Below are 20,013 nucleotides of genomic sequence, written 5' to 3'. Positions count from 1 at the left end.
AAGACTGAAACATGGGTGAAACACTTCATTATTATGCAGAACAGCTTCTTGTCTGGATCCAGCTAATGAAATTAAGTGGTTAACTTCTGATCAAAGTAATTTTCACCCAAAAATCCCTACATTTGAGACTTACTATCCAATTACCAGCTTTGAGGCTACCCTCTGGCAATTATTAGCAGGATCATATACTTGGATTAAAATATCTAAAATTGATGAGTGTCCTGGTTCAGGGCAAATTTGGGAGAGAATCCCCAAAGGGGATTCCTCTAGAAAAGCAGATCCAATTGGCCCCTCCCCCAACCAGTTCAGGAAAAAAATACCTCCTTGGAGAAAAGTGGAGAAAAGTGGAAAAAACTGTTTATTAAACAATAAAACCTAAACAGTATTAAACTATAAAACCTCTTGCTGCTCCAAAAGAGATGACCAACTCAGAAAAGTGCCCTCCCCGGGCTGCAGCTGAGCTCACTCAGTCTCTTATCAGTCCCTCTGGCGCTGGTAATGCTGGCCCAGGCCCGGCCCGCTGGGCCACAGGTGCGAGCTGCTGGTGCTCTGCTGAGTGTTTGGTCCAGAGCAGGTTTAAACAGGTCCAAAAAAAAGGGAGGAAAAAAAAAAAAAAAACACAGTCCAGGGAACTTCTTTGCCTCAGCTAGCTAAAACTAGCTAAAACAAAGGAGAGCTCTGTCCTGCTGTCTGTCCATCTGCAGACAACACAGTCCAGGAGCAGGAATGTGGAGGAGTGAGTGCAGTGTCTGAAAACAAACTGCGCGCTGCTTCTCTCCCCCTTCGCTTTCTGGAACAAGTCTTAAAGGTGCAAAACTTATTATTCAGCATAAACAGAACAAGACCACTGGGGATAAAAGCATCATATCATCAACCCAGGACAATGAGCAAAACCTGATGGGATGAGTCCAGGGATTGGTGTGCCATGACGGATGGTTACAGGCTCTTCTGAGGGTGGGCAGATCAGGCACAGCATCGCCAGCCAGGCAAGGGAGGGGAACATCCCACTCTGCTGTGCTCTGGGGCAGCCTCACGTCAACTGCTGGCGGCACTTTTGGGTGACACATTATAAGGACTTAAAACTATTAAAGATACTTCAGAAGAGGGCAATGAAGAGAGTTAAAGGCCTTGAAGGGAAGCCACATGAGGGATGGCTGAGGTCACTTTTTCAGCCTGGAGAAGAGGAGACTTAGGGGAGACCTCGTTGCGGTCCACAACTTCCTCATGAGGGAAGGAGAAGGGGCAGACACTGATCTCTTTTCCGGTGACTGGTAACCAGTGACAAAACCCAAGGGAATGGCCTGAGTTTGTGTCAGGGGAAGTTTAGGTTGGATATTAGAAAAAGGATCTTCCCCCAGAGGATGGTTGGGCACTGGATCAGATTCCCCAGGGAAGTGGTCACAGCACCAAGCCTGACAGTTCAAGAAGCACTTGGAAAATACTCTCAGGCACATGGTGTAACTCTTGGCGCTGTCCTATGTAGGGCCAAGAGTTGGGTTTTGATCCTTGTGTGTCTCTTCCAGTTCAGGATAATCTATGATATTGCTGTTTTGGAGATCAGATCAAAACCCAGTGCCTATTTTCACTATGTAGCTGGTAAAGGTTGACTGTCTCGTGATGGTCATGTAAACTGTATTTGTGATCTGGTCATATCTTGCACAGCAGACAGTTATTACCTTGTACAATGGCAAGGCATTTTTAATTTTTGTTTTTCTTAAGACATAATCTTCAAAAGAAGAAACAGTTTGTTACTAAGGAACTCTTAGATGTTGTTTTACTTGATTAAGTACAGTCAAGGTGAAATGGACATGCTATTATATGATCCAACTCTAAAATATTTAATGTGTAAATCTACTTGTTTTCAGACAAAATTTTTCTGCCTTCAGATTAGCTTGTAATTTCAGGGAAGAACATATTTGCAATCAACAAAGTAGCCGAAATCTGAATTAAGGTAATCAGTTTGGACTATATTGCATGTGCATTTCAAGTCTACATTGCTGTGGAGAAAAGTAGTCCCGGCAGTGCCCTTTTTATTATTTTCTGCTGTCTTCTGCTGTCCTGACGCAGGAGTCATGAGCTAGGCTTGAGATTAGCAGGCCTGAAAAATAATTGCAAGTTTCTTTGTTTGCACCTTTTCAATACCACCTGTTTTACCTTCCGGTTACACACACCTCTATGCTCCCACAACTCAAGGGTGATGCATGGGTGGTGTTTAATAGCAGGGGACAGCCAGTACCCACTTAAAATGCACATCAAATTGCAGCCTTAGCCATTTGTTATATATGCCAAGAGCTTGTGCTCTCAGCACAGAGCTGTCTTAGGGAATGTTGGCATAGATCTTCTGGATTATTGGTTCCAAACTGATGGGGCCCCTTTTCCCAAGAGAACAAATGGTAAAATTAAGGCCTTAGTTCGGAGCCAGATGATATTTAGTCTGCTTGGCTTCTGTGGTGCAAGTAATGAACAGCACCTGGATATGTATGTTAAAATAACACAGTCAGAATTTTCTTCTCTGACTTGATGCCTTTGTTGTCTAGGTCAGCCATTACCAGCTGAAATGACACTTGCCCAGCTTCTGACTCTGCTCTATGACCGCAAACTCCCTCAAGGATACCGATCCATAGATTTGACAGTTAAACTTGGTTCCAAAGTAATCTCGGATCCAAGCTTATCAAAAACAGACTCATTTAAACGTCTTCACACAGAAAAAGGTGAGTGTTGTTACTTTTTTGATATACTCCTTTTAAAAATGGTTTTTTTTGGACAAAAATTGTTTCGATTTTCTTGATGAGAAATAGTGGTTTTTGTATTTTCTTGGATGATTTTCCTGAGCTATTCTTTTCCAGACAAGACATAAATTTTGTGATAAAGTACTTATTCATTGTCTGCCTAAATTTTATTTATAAGATGCTCCAATATGGTTGCTCTGGTTTCACTTTTCTTTTTTCATTGTAATATTGTATGTGATACAATTGTGATTGTATAGATACTGTATATTTTATTTCTTGACATGTATATCAGTTCTCTCTAGTAAGTAAGTGTTTGTGCTGGTAACCAGGGCGGATTTAGTTATACAGAAGCTGTTTGAAACCATATGAGTTGGAAAAGCCTGTGACATTTTTTATTGAGTATCTTAGGTACCAAATGCTGCTTTGAAAATGGGAATTTCTCTCAAGCCATCTAAGCAGGTCTTACAACTCCAGCTTTTAAAAACATTTAACATTTTCTAATATGATATATTTCTTGATAATGCTTCTGCCAATTGCTTGCTATCAACTTGCTGGGGAAAGGAGAAGGGAGGAGATCTATCCCAGGAGTCTGTTCTGAAATATTTTTATATCATTCCTTTAGGCAAGACTTAGAGAAATGGGACTTTGAAATTAAGCTAATTGTGATCTGCTGATCATCAGCTTGCTGACACAGCATGGAATTCCAAAATTAATCATTCAGTTCTTTTCAGACAGGGACTTCTTTTAAAACCTGTTCACTTGATAGTCTGTTTCTAGAAAAGATAAGAAACAGAAGTGTTGAAAAACAATTATAGTTTTCTTCATATCTGGTATGAAATAAGCATTTCATGACTCTATGCAGTGTCTGGATACACATATCTCTCACACTATTAAGAGACATATATTTTTCAAATAATTCTTTGGTTTACTTATGTTTTTTATTAAAATTCTAAACATACAGTAAATATTTTACTAATTGAATAAAACTCAAATCATTAGAGAAGGCTCAATTTAGTAGTAAAGTTGTGTGAAGACATAAAGGTCCTCTGAACTTCTGTTAAGTTACTGGGCACTTTTTTGTTTAAACTTGAGAGAAATACTTTTGAAAATTTGAGCTTGTGATTACAAATCCATTGATTTGTGGTGCTAAACAGCAAAATATTAGTTTATATTATATTATATTACTAATAATATAATATAATTGTAATTATATATTATATTAGTTATAGTAATATAGTTATTAATAATATTATAGTAATATTACTATATTACTATTATAGTAATTGCTATTATATACTATGTATACTATTATATTATTGTAGTATATTAGTAATATTATATAACTAATAATATTATTAGTTATTAGTAATATTATATTAGTTATATTCACAGTCACCACTCACCAATAATGAAGGTCAGAAGTACTGCTTTTTCTTGACTGGTTTGTAATATCCAGAGAAGTCATTCTTACATATCAGTGCTCTTTTACTTGCTACTTAAAGTAGACTGCAGGTTTTTTGACACCTGGATAGATTTTTGACATGCTGGATAGATTTTATAGGTTTGCATGGTGTCTCTAGTGCTACACTTACTACTACTTGAGGAAGAGTGTCATTTATTAACACTTTTTTTCTGTGTGCTTCAATGCCTTTTTTGAGATCAGCAGTTTTCCACAGCTGAAGTGCATGCCTTCACTGAAAACTTGGAAAATACTCATGGAGGTGAAATGGTTTCAATTGGATTATAAGAAAATTAACTAAAGCAAGGACTTGAGAAGCATACTTAAGTGTAACTCCTTGAGTGATTTTTGAAGACGATACTGTGTTTGCACTAATAATGAAAGGATCTGCCTATAGCTTTACTCACTGAGAACTTACTTTTCAAGTGTCTTTTGCAGAGAAGCAGTTTTCCGTGCTCTGTGTTTCCATTTTCTTTTTTTCTTCCTTTGGGAAGACTTACAGCTTTTTACACTGCAATACAGAGGGGTGAGGGTTTTGGTCAAAATCTTTTAAAACCATCATTACGAAGGATATCTAACATTTCTTGTAGTCCGATCAATTCATGCCACTGCAAGCAATTGAATTGCAAATCATGTTCAGCCTAGTGAAGTGGAATCCTCCACATGTCTGATGGAAGGCGGTTCCTTGCTGATACCAGCAAGTTTGTGACACCCTCACACACTGTGGGGAAAAGGAGCACTTCCACAGAGGTTTCTGCCTGTGTCCTTTAGAACAGTAGACATCAAAGCTGTATGTACTGAAAGTGTTACAATTGGACATTTGCTTACAGGGATTATCCTGCTTTGAAGGTATCTGTGACCTTTTCTTAGTCTGTCTGTGAAAGACTTCTTCACACAGACAGACTTTCCATAGTCTTTGTGTTTGAAGTAGATGAATTGATGTACATAGTCCTACATGTCCCTGATTTAAGCTTATTAAATCTTACACTTTGATCATATTATTCCAAAGCAGTGTGATCTTCCCACAGCGTATCGGTGATGTCCTTGTAACACAGTGCTTCTTGCGTGTTTTAAAGTTGAGAATTAGGATGGGGAAAGACCTGCTGTTTCCTGTTCCCTTTCAAATTAGGAAGAAACAGTGTTAAAAGATGAATTATCTGTTAGAAGATACAGTGTCTGCTGTTTAAAAGTTTTTTCATAAAAAATTTGTTTTGGTAGCTGCACAAGTTATTCATTAATGTGCTTCTGTGTTTTTACAAGTATGTAATAAATAATAGCATGTGTGCTATATATTTGGAGTATAACTGAGGATTATGATGAGTGTCAGACTGTTCACAGTGAAGAGATACTGAGACCACTTGATCTCTCCTGCCTTTTTATGTGGCTGTACTGTGAAGACTTGGAGGACCCCTGCATTACATTGCTTGAAAATATAAACTGCAAAACAGATTTTTGGATTAAATATACAGAATATTCACTGAAGTTTGCCTGTGGCAATTAGCACAGAGGGCTGATGTTTGGCAATAAGGAATTGTGGCAGGGTTTTGTCTATTCTGTATATACTTGTGTGTGTGTAAGTGCATAGAATGTTCATTTTTTTGTCTGTTGTATAAGATACTAGGGTGCTTAGTCATAAACTGGGAGGATGGAGGCTAGTAGAAAGTTAGAAATCCAGATAATGATATTTTTTCATGTGGAAGAATATAATTAAATCTCATGGCTTTTGCACCTCACAGAGAGGAGATGTGAAAAGCAAAACAGGTTAAGGTTATCATTCATTTCTTCAGCTATAAACTCTTTACTGGAGAATAACGAACCTACACTTAACTTCTAGATGAAAGAGTGTTAAAAAGTGTCATAACTCCAAAATTAGCGAAGTCTTGAAGGCATAGATCAAATTCTAATAAAACATGAAATTCTAATAATTAACATGTAGCCGTGTATAAATAATGCTGAGTTTGACACGGATCTGCTGTCATTGGCAGAAGGTACTGTCAGGACCCAGGACATTCCTCTGGCTGCCCTGGGTGATTCAAGACCCTGGCAAGAGGCTCAGAGACCTTGGCACGGAGTCAAAAACACCTGTGCCTTCAGTTTTAGTCCATGGAAAAAACTACCAGCTTTGTTTGAAGGTTTACAAGCCACAAGAGTGTGAGTAGAATGATAGTTAATTTGTCACAGGGTGAAAAAGTAGAATTTTGGGGTTTTAGAATGGGGGTTCAAGAAGCAAGATGGAGGAATCTGGACATGTCCTGTCCTCCTTCTCCTTCTTCTTGTCCTCCATCTTCTGCTGTGATGGTGACAGTTTTCGATTGGTTTAGAGTAGAGACAGACTGTCTAACATAGGTGATAGGTATTGGAAAATTATTGTAAATAAAGTACACGTAGTTCTTAGTATAAAAAGTTAACACCACCCCAAGGGCAGTCAGTGTGCCACAAACCGACTTTGCAGACAGATCTCAGCAGGTCAGAGAAAGAATGTTATAGATAAGGAAAAATAAATAACCTTGAAAAGCAGAACCAACGAATCTCGGCTTCTTCTTCGGTCACGAGGCTGGGAAAAAAGACTTTGTAATACCTCGGGGGTCATCTCAACCACAGAAACCCGAGAAGGTACCACTAACACATTTCTTTTCTTTTGTTATTCTTGTATTCATTTCAGGTTCTTGGCTGAAGTCTTTGCTTGAGAAGGAACCAGTACTTTTGAAAACCACTTTTAAATGAGGACGAAGAAATAAACACAGTGTTGATGATGTGTATTGCTTTTATGTTTATGTTTTTGTAGACCATGCAGATTTACTGGGACCTTGCCCTGAAGATGAAGCCATCAGTCCTGGGGATGAGTGTATGGATGCAGTTCTAGACGAATCACTTCTTGAAACCTGTCCCATTCAGTCTCCACTGCAAGTTTTTGCTGGCATGGGTGGATTGGCTCTTATTGCAGAGAGACTCCCTATGCTTTATCCTGACGTAATTCAACAAGTGAGTAGAAAAAAATAAGTGTCAGAAAACGTGCTGAGAATATTTTGTTTGTTTGTTTGAGGACAGTATTGTCCTTGTCTGGGGACAGTATTTTCCTTGTCTTTCCCTATAGTTCAGTTTAACTTCCAGTTATTTGGGGAAGTTACTTTAAAATAGGCAAGTGGATAACTGCGCAGCTCTGTCCAGTTGTATGTGTGCTTCCCTGTCCATGTCACAGACTGCCTGAGTAGCTGAGGCCTTGTGGGACCAAGGCAAGCTGCTTCTGTTAACTTAAAATATCTTGGAGGGTGCAGTAAAATAAAGTTACTGATATACTATAAAGGCATACTTGCTTATCACTTAATTGTTCATGCAAGTGTACCCTCATAGATATTTTTATGGTTAAGTGAAATTCAATTCTGAAAGCAGATGATGTAATTTTATTCTTGTAAATAATAGTATCATCTTAATTATATTCATATTAAGAAACAAGAGATATTATTTGTATACTTATATATAGAATTCCTCTGGATGCACTGATAGACATTTCAGAAGTGTAAGTAGTGGCATTAGTGTGGAATTATTCCTTTGGCTGCTGTTTTAAGTACATACTGCTTAAAAAGGAAAAAATAACCTGTGAATTATTCAGATTCTATTGGACTATATTTTTTAAGTTTTTGACTGATACTCCTAACAGGAAATTATATTTGTTTCCTTTGAAACTGAATTAATAATGAATTAAGGGTATCATACCAAGGGTATGAATTAAGGGTACATTATTTAGTATCTTGACTGTAAAATTATGGCAACCATAGGAACCCTGTAGCAAGACTGGATAATTAATATGCATACTTTGTAAATAGTTCTACAAAGGCCTTAGAGGTCTAGTACCAATGCAGTTCAAAAATTACAAGTTAAGGAAAAGTATTTACATAAACAGGAGAAGTGTTTATATAAACAGTTACTGTATTATGAATTCCAAGAGGGATAATGTGTGCTCTGTATTGAAGAGAACAGATATATGGAATTCTGCAAGACATGAAAGATAACTTATGACCATGAGAAATTTCATTCCTTTTTTCCTTCTTTTTCTACAGTGCTGGGAAGTTACTGTCTTTTCACAATTTCTTAACTTGAGATATATGTTCAGATTCAAATACTGAATAAGAATTCTGCAAACCATAAAAAAATTAAATACAGTAATACCAAATAGACTGTTCAGAGTGAAGACTGATGATTTCTCCAGACCCTTAATTCTTTAATTTTACTTTTATCTTTCTCCAAGTCACTGGAGAAATGTGAACATAATTGGAATAAATGCAGTAAAGCATGGCTTTGACTTTAAATTAGGAATTTGGTATTCTGGATAATTTTTGTAAAGGCTTTTCATATTCATCTTTTCCAGTTTAGATCAGTCTGGTAATAGGTACTAAAATTCTAAATATGATCGAATCACTTTCTCTGAATAGCATGAAAGCCTGAAACCTCTGTGATGTTTAATTATGAGAGGGTCCTCAGTGTCATAACTTCATTTAAATTGTTTGATTGTGTCTTGGGGCACTGTACAGCTACTACCCCCTTAAACTCTGATTCCCGTCGTAGTGCTTGGCTGCACTGTCCTCTGGTCATAAAACAGACTGTTCTGTTAGAGTATAATAGTAATAAAGCCTGCCAAATCGATCAAAAGTTCAAAAGGCTCACGAGTTGCTACAAAACTGCTAAGATACCTGAAGTTATTCTTAATTTTTCAAGACATCTTTTTGCAGTATGTAATTAAGACTTAAATACTTATGGTCACAGTGTTTCATGTTAAAAATAAAGGTCCATTTCTTACTTAACAGTATAGTACATAAATAAATCCTTGTAAGGATTCCTCAGAGTAATTTGTGTCTCTTACACCTCTGTGTGTAAGCAGCACACTTTAACAGAGGATTTTAGGTTGCCAGAATATGTTTGCTTGCTTGTATAGGCACAACTTTGTAGCACTGTATTGAAAATACAACAAGTATGCCCTTTTGAGCCATTTAGCAGGGTCCCTGTATCTGCAAATGGTGGAGTATTTCCTGTGACTTCTTTATTGTGTCCTACATTAAGATTGCATGTCTTTTAGATCCTTACTATAATAAAATTTTTGTTTAAGGTGTTTAACTGCATGACTGCTACATTTCTTTGTTGTTTCTGTTGGTTAAGGTGAGCACTCCAGTGGTTACGTCAGCCACACAGGAAAAACAGAAGGACAGTGATCAGTTTGAATGGGTTACCATTGAACAATCAGGGGAATTGGTGTATGAAGCACCAGAAACAATTGCTGCAGAGCCTCCACCGATCAAGTCAACAGTCCAGACTATGTCTCCCATACCTGCACATTCTTTGGCTGCCTTTGGTTTATTTCTCCGTCTCCCGGGCTATGCTGAGGTGCTGCTAAAAGAACGGAAACATGCTCAGTGTCTGTTGAGATTGGTGTTGGGAGTTACAGATGATGGTGAAGGAAGTATGTGCTGTAATTATTACCTTTCTTTGTAGACCACAGATTGATAATTTTACTTAAATTTATTTGCACTGTATTGCTTTTATCAAAAAAATAGCATTGGTTTGTGTAGAAGCATGTTGCAGGCATCTTTGATAAACTGTTGTCTCTAATAAATTCTGTTTGGCAAAGTTTTATCACAATCATCAGTATGCAAGAGTTCTCATCTCATATCAGAATAATTGTAAAATAAGCACTGATAAAATCTACAATGACACTGTCAAGATGACTGCATTCAGACAGAATAATCTAAGTAGCTGGAAATGCTCAACTAATTGTGCAAACATCCTATAATTCTGCACCCAAATGTAGAATTATATGGATAAGAGCAAAGCTACGACAGATGTAAACCATTGAATAATGTTCTAGAAAGGGAGAGTAAGATCTAAAGATTATGGTGATTAAATTGCCTAAACAGAAGCTCTGCCTTGATGGTGTGAGTTCAGAGGGAGAAATGGGATGTTCTTCAAAGAATAAAGAGACAAGCCAGGAAAAAATTTGTTGTCAGTGTCTTTGCAAATGAACTTGGAATTCTGCATGTAGTTCTAATATTTGTGTTTCTTACTGTTTTGAAAAACTGGAAGAGTGTGTATGAAATATGTTTTTGTACATTGAAGGCATTTGCTTTCAGGTATTGTGTAGTGGTGCACCTGAACAGTGTCAGGTTTACAGTTGAACTTGATGATCTCAAGGGTCTTTTCCAGCCTATGTGATTCTGTGATTATGACTTTGAAGAGTGCTGGTTTTTCTAGGCTGCAGTCATCAGAAGTTAGTCTCTATTTAGCACTCTGTAGAGTGGTGTGCAACATGAACCTTATAAGACCAGCTGGAAAACCAAGAATCTCACTTGCCCTCCCTTCTGCTTGTCTTTTTATTTCACTAGTATTTATGTGCATGACAGTAGACAAGAATAAACTGGACAAGAAAGATTCAGTCTAGCTGCTTACACTCACCTAATCTGAGTGGTAAATAACTGAAGAACTATATGCAGTTTCTAGAGTACTCCCAGTCCCTTACTACTGCAGGCAATTTTTATATCCTTTTTTCTTCTTTTTTTTTTTTGTAATAAAGCGACATTCAGAATTTGGGTTGCTTTCTTTTTTTTGTTGTAGTAGTAGTAGTAGTGTAGCTGTGTGTGCAGCCACTACTGCTATTGGAATACCATTCCAGAATAGAATTTTCTTGATGGGGTAGGTAGGGTTTGCTTTAATTTTCTACCTATGTTTATTCATATGCAGTTAGTGGCCAACAGCTCTTCTTTCTCCAATGCATTTGTTGACAGGAATTACATTCCCTCGTAGCCTTAGTTTTAGCTGGACTAAACAGCCAGTTTCTCTTGTCCCTTAGCCAAACATCTGAATTCAACTCTACAAAATGTGGGTTCAGTTGTACACAGTAATCCACATTAGTTTTCTGTATAAACTATTCATAACTTGGTTTTTTGTTTGAAATGCAGCTTTTCACGCATGTAGAATCTCATTGCTTTCTTGCATGATATGAGGAGCTGCAATTACAGATCTATGGCTTATAGATTGACACATGGATTCAGTTGTCTGCAGAGATAAATAACGCGCAGTTGTTTAGATTTTCTCTTTTTTCATTTGGCTATGCCTGCAGTTATGGAATTGTATCAGATGGGCTTATTTTCCAGAAGTTTTTTATGTTATTTATGAAGATCCCAGTCAGAGGATTTTTGGTTCCTTCTTGTTACTGTCTTTGCAAAGAGTATCAGATAGATATGAATTAACACGTGTGTGTATGTATGTATGTGTGTAGATACATATACACACAAATACAGACATACTTGTTTAAATTTGTGGATGTTGATATAGCTGATAAACTCTTAAGAATGAGGGAGAAAATAAAATATTTAAAATAGGAAGCAAACTTCTGGATAGAGTTGGCTATTTTAAAATATTTTCACTGTTTGAAGCATCTCCAGTTGTCAATTATCTCTATATATACACTGAGGAAGGAATGTGAAATGTATTCTTAAATACAAGAAAAAAATTGAGACAGTTTCCCGTATCTCAGTGTATTGCATTAATAGGTCATTCCATTGTTTGAAATGTGGCTTTTAAAAGAAAATTTTTGCTCATAATGCAAAGGAGTTAAAAATTTTAAGGAATTGTAGCACAGAATTCATACATGCAACTCATCTAATTAAAATTATGTTAGTATTTCACTATGGGTTCAACCTCAGTAGAAACTTGGTTTGTGTCAGTGCATTAACTCATACTTTGGCCACATGAATACAGAAAAGAATCCTACATATGATAAACTACTGCTGCTTGTCAGCTGAGGTGCTATTAGCTGATCACATGCATTCCTTATCTTGCTGTATTTGGAATGATTAAAAATATATATGTATTAAAAGAAAATTAGGCCAAACCAATTTTTTGTCTGGAAACGGCAAATGAAATTTTTAAAATTTGATTCTCTACCAAATCTATGAATAAAATAAAGAAACATTCTTTCTTCTTCGTTCTCCTCATAATGAAATTTTTCTTGGAAGAGAAAAATAGTAATAGATAGCTTTACTGTATGTGAATGCTAAATCCTTAGTAGATTTCTGTGTGTTCATAAACTATTGCAGAGATTAATAGGCTATATTGAACTATTGAAAGAAAATGTGGGTTTGATGTTTTTATTCTCCATCCTAGGTCACATCCTGCAGTCTCCTTCAGCAAACGTGCTCCCAACTCTGCCCTTCCACGTGCTGCGCAGTCTGTTCAGCACGACGCCGCTGACCACCGACGATGGAGTGCTGCTGAGGAGGATGGCGCTGGAGATCGGGGCCATCCATCTTATCCTGGCTTGTCTCTCTGCCCTGAGCCACCACGCACCAAGAGTGCCCAACTCAAGTCCCAACCAGGCAGAGGTAAGGTTGCCAGTACAGCAGGTACCAGCCAGAAGTACTAGGCATTTTAAATAAAAAAATAAAATCATCTCATTGCTTTCATTGTAGCCTAATTTCTGCAGATTTTAAAAATAATTGTGAAGTACCTGATTAGGTAATTGTCCCTGCATGTTGCAAATAAACATAGTAATCATTTAAGTAGAGAAAGAAAGCTTGTCTTGAGGCATTAAGGTATAATCAGTTTCTTTCACAGGACCTTTTTTTTCAGGGCAGGAAAGGCATAATGGTCAATGAATGGTGGTTCCTTTATACCCATTAGGTAGTATGACCTCATTACCTTATGTAATGTTCATCATCTAAACTCCTGGTTACAAATTATTTCCTTTAAAATGCTTCACAAATATAAGAGTTGTGAAAATTAATGAATTAATGCAGTGATTTTTGTTACAATCTTTGTACTGATACTTAAATGTGATCTTAAGTCAAAAAATTTCCATCGTATTCAAGATCCCAAATTAATTTCCCAAATTTGACTTTTTTCAAAGCACTTCCTGTGTTATACCACCCTCTATTCAGAATATGTATATTCTGATTTTTTTTTCAGGACTCTAAGTTACCTTTTCTGCATAATGTACCAATTGTCTGTAAAAATGGTTAAAAAACCATTAATGACTTGCCCTCTTTAGCATTGTTTTGGTAAAGGGTTGCATGAAACAGTTCCTGGAGGCTGAATATGGATTAGTACTTGCAAAATATAGGGCTGTCCATATTTTAGCAGCTCTGATACTGATGAAGGGTTGAGCAAGCAAGAGATGAAGCTTGCCAGAGAATAATTCACCTTAATGGCTTATCAAATTCAAAGGGAAGCTGAGAGATTTTGCTTCTAATGGGGTATCAGGCTGCTGACACATTAACACCTTAGCATTTTTGCATGTTTGGAGGGAAAGGGCAACCATTAATTCTTACTTCTGCTTCAGTGCTACCATGACCCCTTAAATAGCTTGCTTTCTCATAATTCATATCTATCCAGTGATAGATGGTAACTTGAAACTAGGGATCCATCAGGCCTGCACTGAGGCTTGTATTTCTGGGGCCTGGCTCTCCCTTAAGTGCTTTAATTCAGTGCTCATGACAGTCCTCTTGAGTGTTAAAGGCACAACATGTTCATGAGTAATGTCTACATGAAAATAACCACACAGCTGTTTCATCACCAAGACACATTGCATTCCCAGTGTAAAAGATTAACCAAGACTACTGTCAGTATGATGCTTCACAAGTGATAATTTCTTTTACCATTGTAGTCTGTTCATACATCATTTCTTTTATGTACAATCTTTAATAAAGTCACTGAAGAAGATGTGAACAGAAAATGAAACTTTTCAGAGCCATGAAACAAATACTGCCTGATGCGGTTTGTTGTACTTGTGACCAAGTAATGAAAGTAGCAAGTCATTTGTTTAGGATCCTAAATATGCAAATAGGAAAAACATCAGTTAAAAAATGCTTATCAGAGTTTGTTCTGCATCCTTTTCACCAATGACCTGCTAAAATTCAAAAATTGGTGTAAATACTTCTACGCTAGTTCATTAGGGCTAAGCATTGTAATATTGGACTTTTAGTAACTTTTAATTTATTTTTAATTGGACTTTAATTTTTTTTTTAATTGGACTTTAATTTTTTTTAATTGGACTTTAATTTTTTTTTTAATTGAAATTTAATTTTTTTTTTAATGTGGACTTTCATTTTTTTTTAATTGGACTTTTAGTAACTTTTAATTTAATTTATTGGACTTTTAGTAACTTTTAATTTTTTAGTAATATTGGACTTTTTTAGTAACTTTTCTGTTACTAAAATCACTGAGGCAGACCATTGGTAAAAGCTATTTTAGCTGTTACCAAGCACGGTTGGAAAAATTAGAAAATTTTGAGGAAGACTGACTTCCTTGCTCTTACATAGGGAGGAGGGAATGTGTATTTTAGGGACTCTGAGATCACGTGTCAGAGCTATACGTGTAACTTACTCCTGTTACTTTGAAGCATTTATTCAAAATCAATAAATACTTGAGCATCCTAACATTTCAGTTCTGTTCTCTTGATAACATTTTCTCTCCCATCCCCTTCATCTCATTGTGTTATTAGACTTGACAAGGTTCTAAACAGCAATAATTACGGAGCTGTGATGTTTAGAATGATATTGATTAAGTAGCGTTCCAATACCTGTCATCATTTAAGCAGTGATAGTATCTTAAAAGAGAATAATAAAGGGCTTACAGTACTGGTCAAACTGAGGAACTGCTTTCAGCAGTCTACTACTGACCTTTACCAGAACTCCATATATGTGGCAGTCTTTCCTATAGCAAGCTTTGAATTTCACTGGATCCTGATAATATCTTTAGAAAGTTAATAAACTGGGATTACATTCTTTTGCATGACAAAGGCTTTTTAAAGCTAGTGCTACCAAGATGAAATCATTAAATAATTTTGATTTTTTTTTTTTTTTTTAAACTTTAGCCACAGGTGTCAAGTACACACAATACTGCATCAACAGAGGAACAGCAGTTGTACTGGGCTAAGGGTACAGGATTTGGAACAGGCTCTACGGCTTCAGGATGGGATGTTGAACAAGCCTTGACTAAGCAAAGACTGGAAGAAGAGCATGTGACGTGCCTTCTACAGGTGTGTAATTATAAATTTTGATTAATGAGAGGCACATGAGAGCATGGATAATAAAACTGGAGTTTTGTCAGTCACACAGTAATTACAGTAGGGCAGAAACTATTTGCAAACAACTGTCTCAATGGAAAATTATATAGATCATATTTTGAGCAAGGCTGTTTTCAGATGTCACTAGGCTGCTGCATAGAAGACTTGGGCATGCATTCTGAAGAGAAAGTGAGCGAGGAGGTGTTCCAGTGCATTTCCCTTGAGCTGTCACACACCTCTGTCATGAGCACTGCATACAGTCAAAAGTAAAGATTGTCCATCAAATGAGAAGGATACGGCAACAGGCATTTTGTTTTGTGTGCCAAACAGTGTTACCTATTAATTTCTTGCATACTTTTCACTCTACCTTAAGGAAGTGCCTGTAGTTGATACTGGTGTCCATGAATGTGTTGTGCCAATATAACAAAATCTCCCTCATACATACCAGAAAATCTTGAGTATGTCAACTACATGACAATAGTAGTTCTCCTATAAGCATCTAGATCTTAGTGAAATCCTGATGTGTTCTAAATACCTAAGGAGAAGAAAATCATGCATAAGTCAGGCTTTTCAGTCCAACCAGTTATGAAATTCAACCAATCCTTGTTATCTTCGATCAATGTAGGGGATATGAGATTGTATCTAGTCATCAAAAGTTTAATTCACAGAACCTTCAGTTGAAAAGCATTAGCTAACCTGCTGGGGTTAGAGCACAAAGCGGATGAAATTTTGAAAATACCTACACCCTGATGAAGACACCATATCGATGATCAGTTATTTTACACACTATAGATTACATGGCAAAATCATCATATCCCTTGCAAAAGTACAATAAAAAAAAATCTGAAAACATTTTTCTATGCAAGAAAGAGGAAAAATGGCTGAATTACTCTCAGCAAAGGTTCCAGGCAGTTTTCTGTATTCTGCCAGGGAGAGGTTTATCTATCAATGTGGTAAGTCATGAAGTAAGGAGGCATTTGCTGAGGGCATTCAGCAGTTGAAGGAAGAATTTTTGCTGAACATGTGAGTCAGTTGTACAGCAGACTTTCCTTAGTCCCTGCTCTAGAAAGGTTTAGAGAAATTCTGTTGTACAGAGTGCTAATAAGATGCTGCAGCAAAATACCATGGGTAAGGGTGTTAAAACAAAGAGGGCAAATGAAAGAAGCGGCTGAAAAGGTGAATAGAGTGCCTGGGACTTCAAGCTATACAGTCTGTCAAGACTTGAACTTACTTAGTTTGAGAGTACAGCTGCACAAATCAGAGCCATGGAAACACAGCTATAACACACAGTAAGGGCCTGTGAACTCAGCCCCAGCTCCCCTTGGGACAGGTAGGTGTGCAGTCAAGAGTTGCCTTCCCACCATTGTCAAGGGGAAGGCTGCTCTTTGTTTCCTCAGGTAAGAGCTGTGCTCATGAGTAGTTGTTCCTCCAGGTAACTGTTGTGCTCAACATAACTCACTGTTTCATCTGTAAACCCTGAAGTCCCATCCCAAAGGAAGTTACAAAAATACCTGAAGCATTTCCAGTTGACAAAAAGAAAAGTCCTACTGCTAGTTGGTATACTTGGTGTTCTAAAGTGACAGGGGCTGGTCAGGTGCAGGTCTCAGTGGTGTGAGCTGGCAAACTCTTGCTTTGAGTAACTCCAGCAGGTTTGTCAAAATTCATATTAATTGATCCCCTAAAGTAATTCAGAGTTATAATAGTTACTTAATTTTATCATTAGTCAGAGTTTGAATAATATAATAACTTAAAGAAATTATTCTGAAACCTCTTTGGGCCTTCTGAAATAAAAACCAGAACTGAATTCGCAAAACAGTGAAGCATTAGGGCATGTGTCTTAAGGAAAATCAAAGTTCTTTTGACTGAAATAAATCAGTTTTGATTAAATACTTTGGTGTATTTCAGGTTCTTGCCAGTTACATAAATCCTGCAGGGAGTACATCAAATGAAGAGACTCAAACGAGCCATGAGGGGAGAGGCCAAAACAGCAGCGCTCTTCCATCCATTCTCCTGGAGCTGCTCAGTCAGTCCTGTCTCATCCCAGCCATGTCATCGTACCTCCGCAACGACTCAGGTAACGTGTCCTTGCCTCCTTCAAAATCAAAGCTGGCTTACTTCTGTCAAATCAGGTTTTGCAGAAAAAAACAGGTGGTTCTTGCTAGTTTCAGTACGCTTGCCAGTTTAGAATTTTACTAATGAACAGTCGCTTGAGCCTTAGAAAACAAAACAGAATCATCGGACAGAATCTTGTTGCAATGGTCACGTTTGTTGCAGTATCTCTTTAAATTTGAAGTTCAGTTCTTCAGCTGTTGAAACTAACAGGAAAATGGTGTTTTCTTCTGAAAAGTTTACATGTTAGTTCTTCTACAGAAGATACACAGAGAAAAGGAGTACTTCATACAAGACCATGAAACTTAGTGTGAAGAAAAATACCAATTTTAAAGAAAATTGAGGAAATGCATACCTGAATTTGGTAAATGTTGCACATAAGGCAATTCTACTTCAATTAAAGCTTTTTTACTTTATTTAGGAAGTACAAAAATAAGCCTCTTATCAGAACTGTAAAATATTTCAAATATATGGGAACAATTAAATTGTTGAGCTTTTTAAAGCAGAAGCTAATGAGTTCTATGAGTTCATCAAATTTCTGCTTATAATTTTAAAACCAAGATGCTTTGATAGTTTTCATCTGGTATGTTGTACCTGACTGGGGAAACCATTTCAGTTTTACAAGGCGGTGTGAAGCGGTATGAATTAAGCAAACGCCTGCACGGGACTAATGACAAAATCAGCAGACTGGGTTTGTGATTTATGTCCAGTCTCACTAGATGACAGGCTTTAGTATGGAGATGAGCCTTAGGTTGGATTTTTATTAAGTTACTTTGTTTATAAAGATGGATTTAATCCTTAAGTATCTGGAGGAGTTGTTGCAAATCTGAGTAATTTGGTTTTGGAGCTTATTTTGCCTGCCCTATTTTTGGAGCAACTGATTAATGTCTTTGTCACATTACCGCAGTTCTTTGGGATGCCAGTTGGAGGGTGTGGTGATGTGAATTCATGAGACAATGTTATAGCTTCTTGAATTACAGCATACATTTTATGTTAGAGTTAAAAGAGAAATCTTCCCTATCTTAAGTATTTGCAAAACTACGTAGAACTTAAAACAAAAATGTGGCTCTTTTAATTTGAACTAACTAGGGCATTACATAATCTTGTGTGATGGAATGGAACTAGTTCAAAAAGTCTGCTGGGGTCTTATAGTAAAAATAAAAATATGAAGATCTTTCACTTGCTAGTCTGCAGATTGACACCTCACCCTATTTTTGCAATGAATTTGTTGGTTCTGTTTGGCACATACTGCAGTGAGGAAATGAATTAATGATAGACCAAGGTTGTTATTGCAGTTGAAAATACAATGTAAAACAATCAAGGAAATTATAAAGTAAAAGAATAAAGTAATCTTTCTAACAGATACTCATAAATTCTTCTTTGTTGAGGAAAAGGAAGAGTCATTGAAAGGTCTGGCTAAAATGCCATGTTATCTAAAGGATGAAGCAGCTGATCCTGAGTTACAGATGAATCACAGCTGCTGAAATTGCTATTTCCTATTTTCAATAGAAGAATGTAAGTCACCTTTAACTGGGAGAGAACAGTCAGATACTGATAAAATAGATGAGATATATGGCTGGTGGCGAGAAGTTCAGACTAGTTTGGCTTTCAGGAACAATTTGTTTTTTCATCGTACAAAGAAGAGGCAAAGTTTTGATGAAACATGTTTATTTTAGGTGTGTTTTCCACTGCTGAACTACTGTTGTTTGTGGTTGGCAGGTGGTGTTGAAATGTTGTGCCTGTGCATTAACAATTAGGAAGGAGTGAGCAATGTAGCATTTATTTAAACTGTATTAAAGCAAAGCAAAACCTTGCTTTTCAGAGAAAAAAATGAAAACTACCCTTCCGTTTACAAGTTCACAAAGAATGGGGTTATTTCTATTGAAGTTTGGAACTGTAAAATCTAAGGGTTGTTATCCTTTGATTGATCAAAGCAATATGAGTGTTTCCTGCTGTATTTGTTCAAAAGTCTATACAACACTATAATTAACAATGCTCTCCTGGATTTAAAAATAATAACTTTGCAGGCTTGCAACAGTCAGGCTTGTCTTTGGAAGCACAATTGGATAGCAGTATGAAAGGGAAATTTGCAAAAAGGATGACTTCTGGAAAGGATGTCTTCTCTTTGTCAATATTTGAGCCAGATGCATTTAGTTGGGAAGGAACCCCTGGAAACAGTTTGTCTTAGTGATAACAAGGCAAAATTCCAGTGCAGTAATTACTGTTGAGTTGAAAGGCAGACAGATAATTTTCACATTGATGAGTGCAAGTTGCACGTGATGCTGGGGCTCTCAGTGTGACCGACACTGAGTGTCAGGAGACATAGCTAACACAAGAGAAGCAGCTTGAGAAGCTCTGAAGCTGTGTTAGATTCTGGTACAATGTTTGTGGGACTGAAAAATTCCCTTAATGCATTTATGGTTCAAACATTTCAAATATGGAGATGACTTTCTTTATTATTACTACTATTTTTATTTTCTTTTTTAGAATCTTGAAGACCTATGCAATGTAGTAGAACAGATGTGAGTCTTTCCTGATAGAGCTTTATCTAAATTCAAACTTATCTTGAATACCTGTGTCTTCTCTACCAAGGCTGAACAGGAGTCTAGGGAGGGTAGGGAAGGGAACAGCATCAGTAGTATTGTGCATGTATATGGTATTCTAAT

The 20,013-nt window shown here is 36.9% G+C and overlaps 1 protein-coding gene across 5 annotated transcripts in view; it reads left to right on the top strand.

Annotated features, from left to right (window-relative positions):
- BIRC6 (baculoviral IAP repeat containing 6) overlaps nucleotides 1-20,013 on the top strand; it is a 176,180-nt gene that overhangs the window by 108,394 nt on the left and 47,773 nt on the right. For all 5 annotated transcript variants that reach the window (XM_038133271.1, XM_038133269.1, XM_038133270.1 and 2 more), the window contains 6 exons: nucleotides 2,538-2,711; nucleotides 6,974-7,170; nucleotides 9,340-9,640; nucleotides 12,340-12,557; nucleotides 15,047-15,211; nucleotides 17,144-17,312. In XM_038133271.1, coding sequence (XP_037989199.1) covers nucleotides 2,538-2,711; nucleotides 6,974-7,170; nucleotides 9,340-9,640; nucleotides 12,340-12,557; nucleotides 15,047-15,211; nucleotides 17,144-17,312 — 1,224 coding nt within the window. The remainder of the gene's footprint in view (nucleotides 1-2,537; nucleotides 2,712-6,973; nucleotides 7,171-9,339; nucleotides 9,641-12,339; nucleotides 12,558-15,046; nucleotides 15,212-17,143; nucleotides 17,313-20,013) is intronic.

Source organism: Motacilla alba, chromosome 3 (genome assembly GCF_015832195.1).
Source record: "Motacilla alba alba isolate MOTALB_02 chromosome 3, Motacilla_alba_V1.0_pri, whole genome shotgun sequence".
Classification (NCBI taxonomy): domain Eukaryota; kingdom Metazoa; phylum Chordata; class Aves; order Passeriformes; family Motacillidae; genus Motacilla; species Motacilla alba.
Note: the sequence above shows the minus strand (reverse complement) of the source record. Positions and strands in the feature narration are given on the sequence as shown.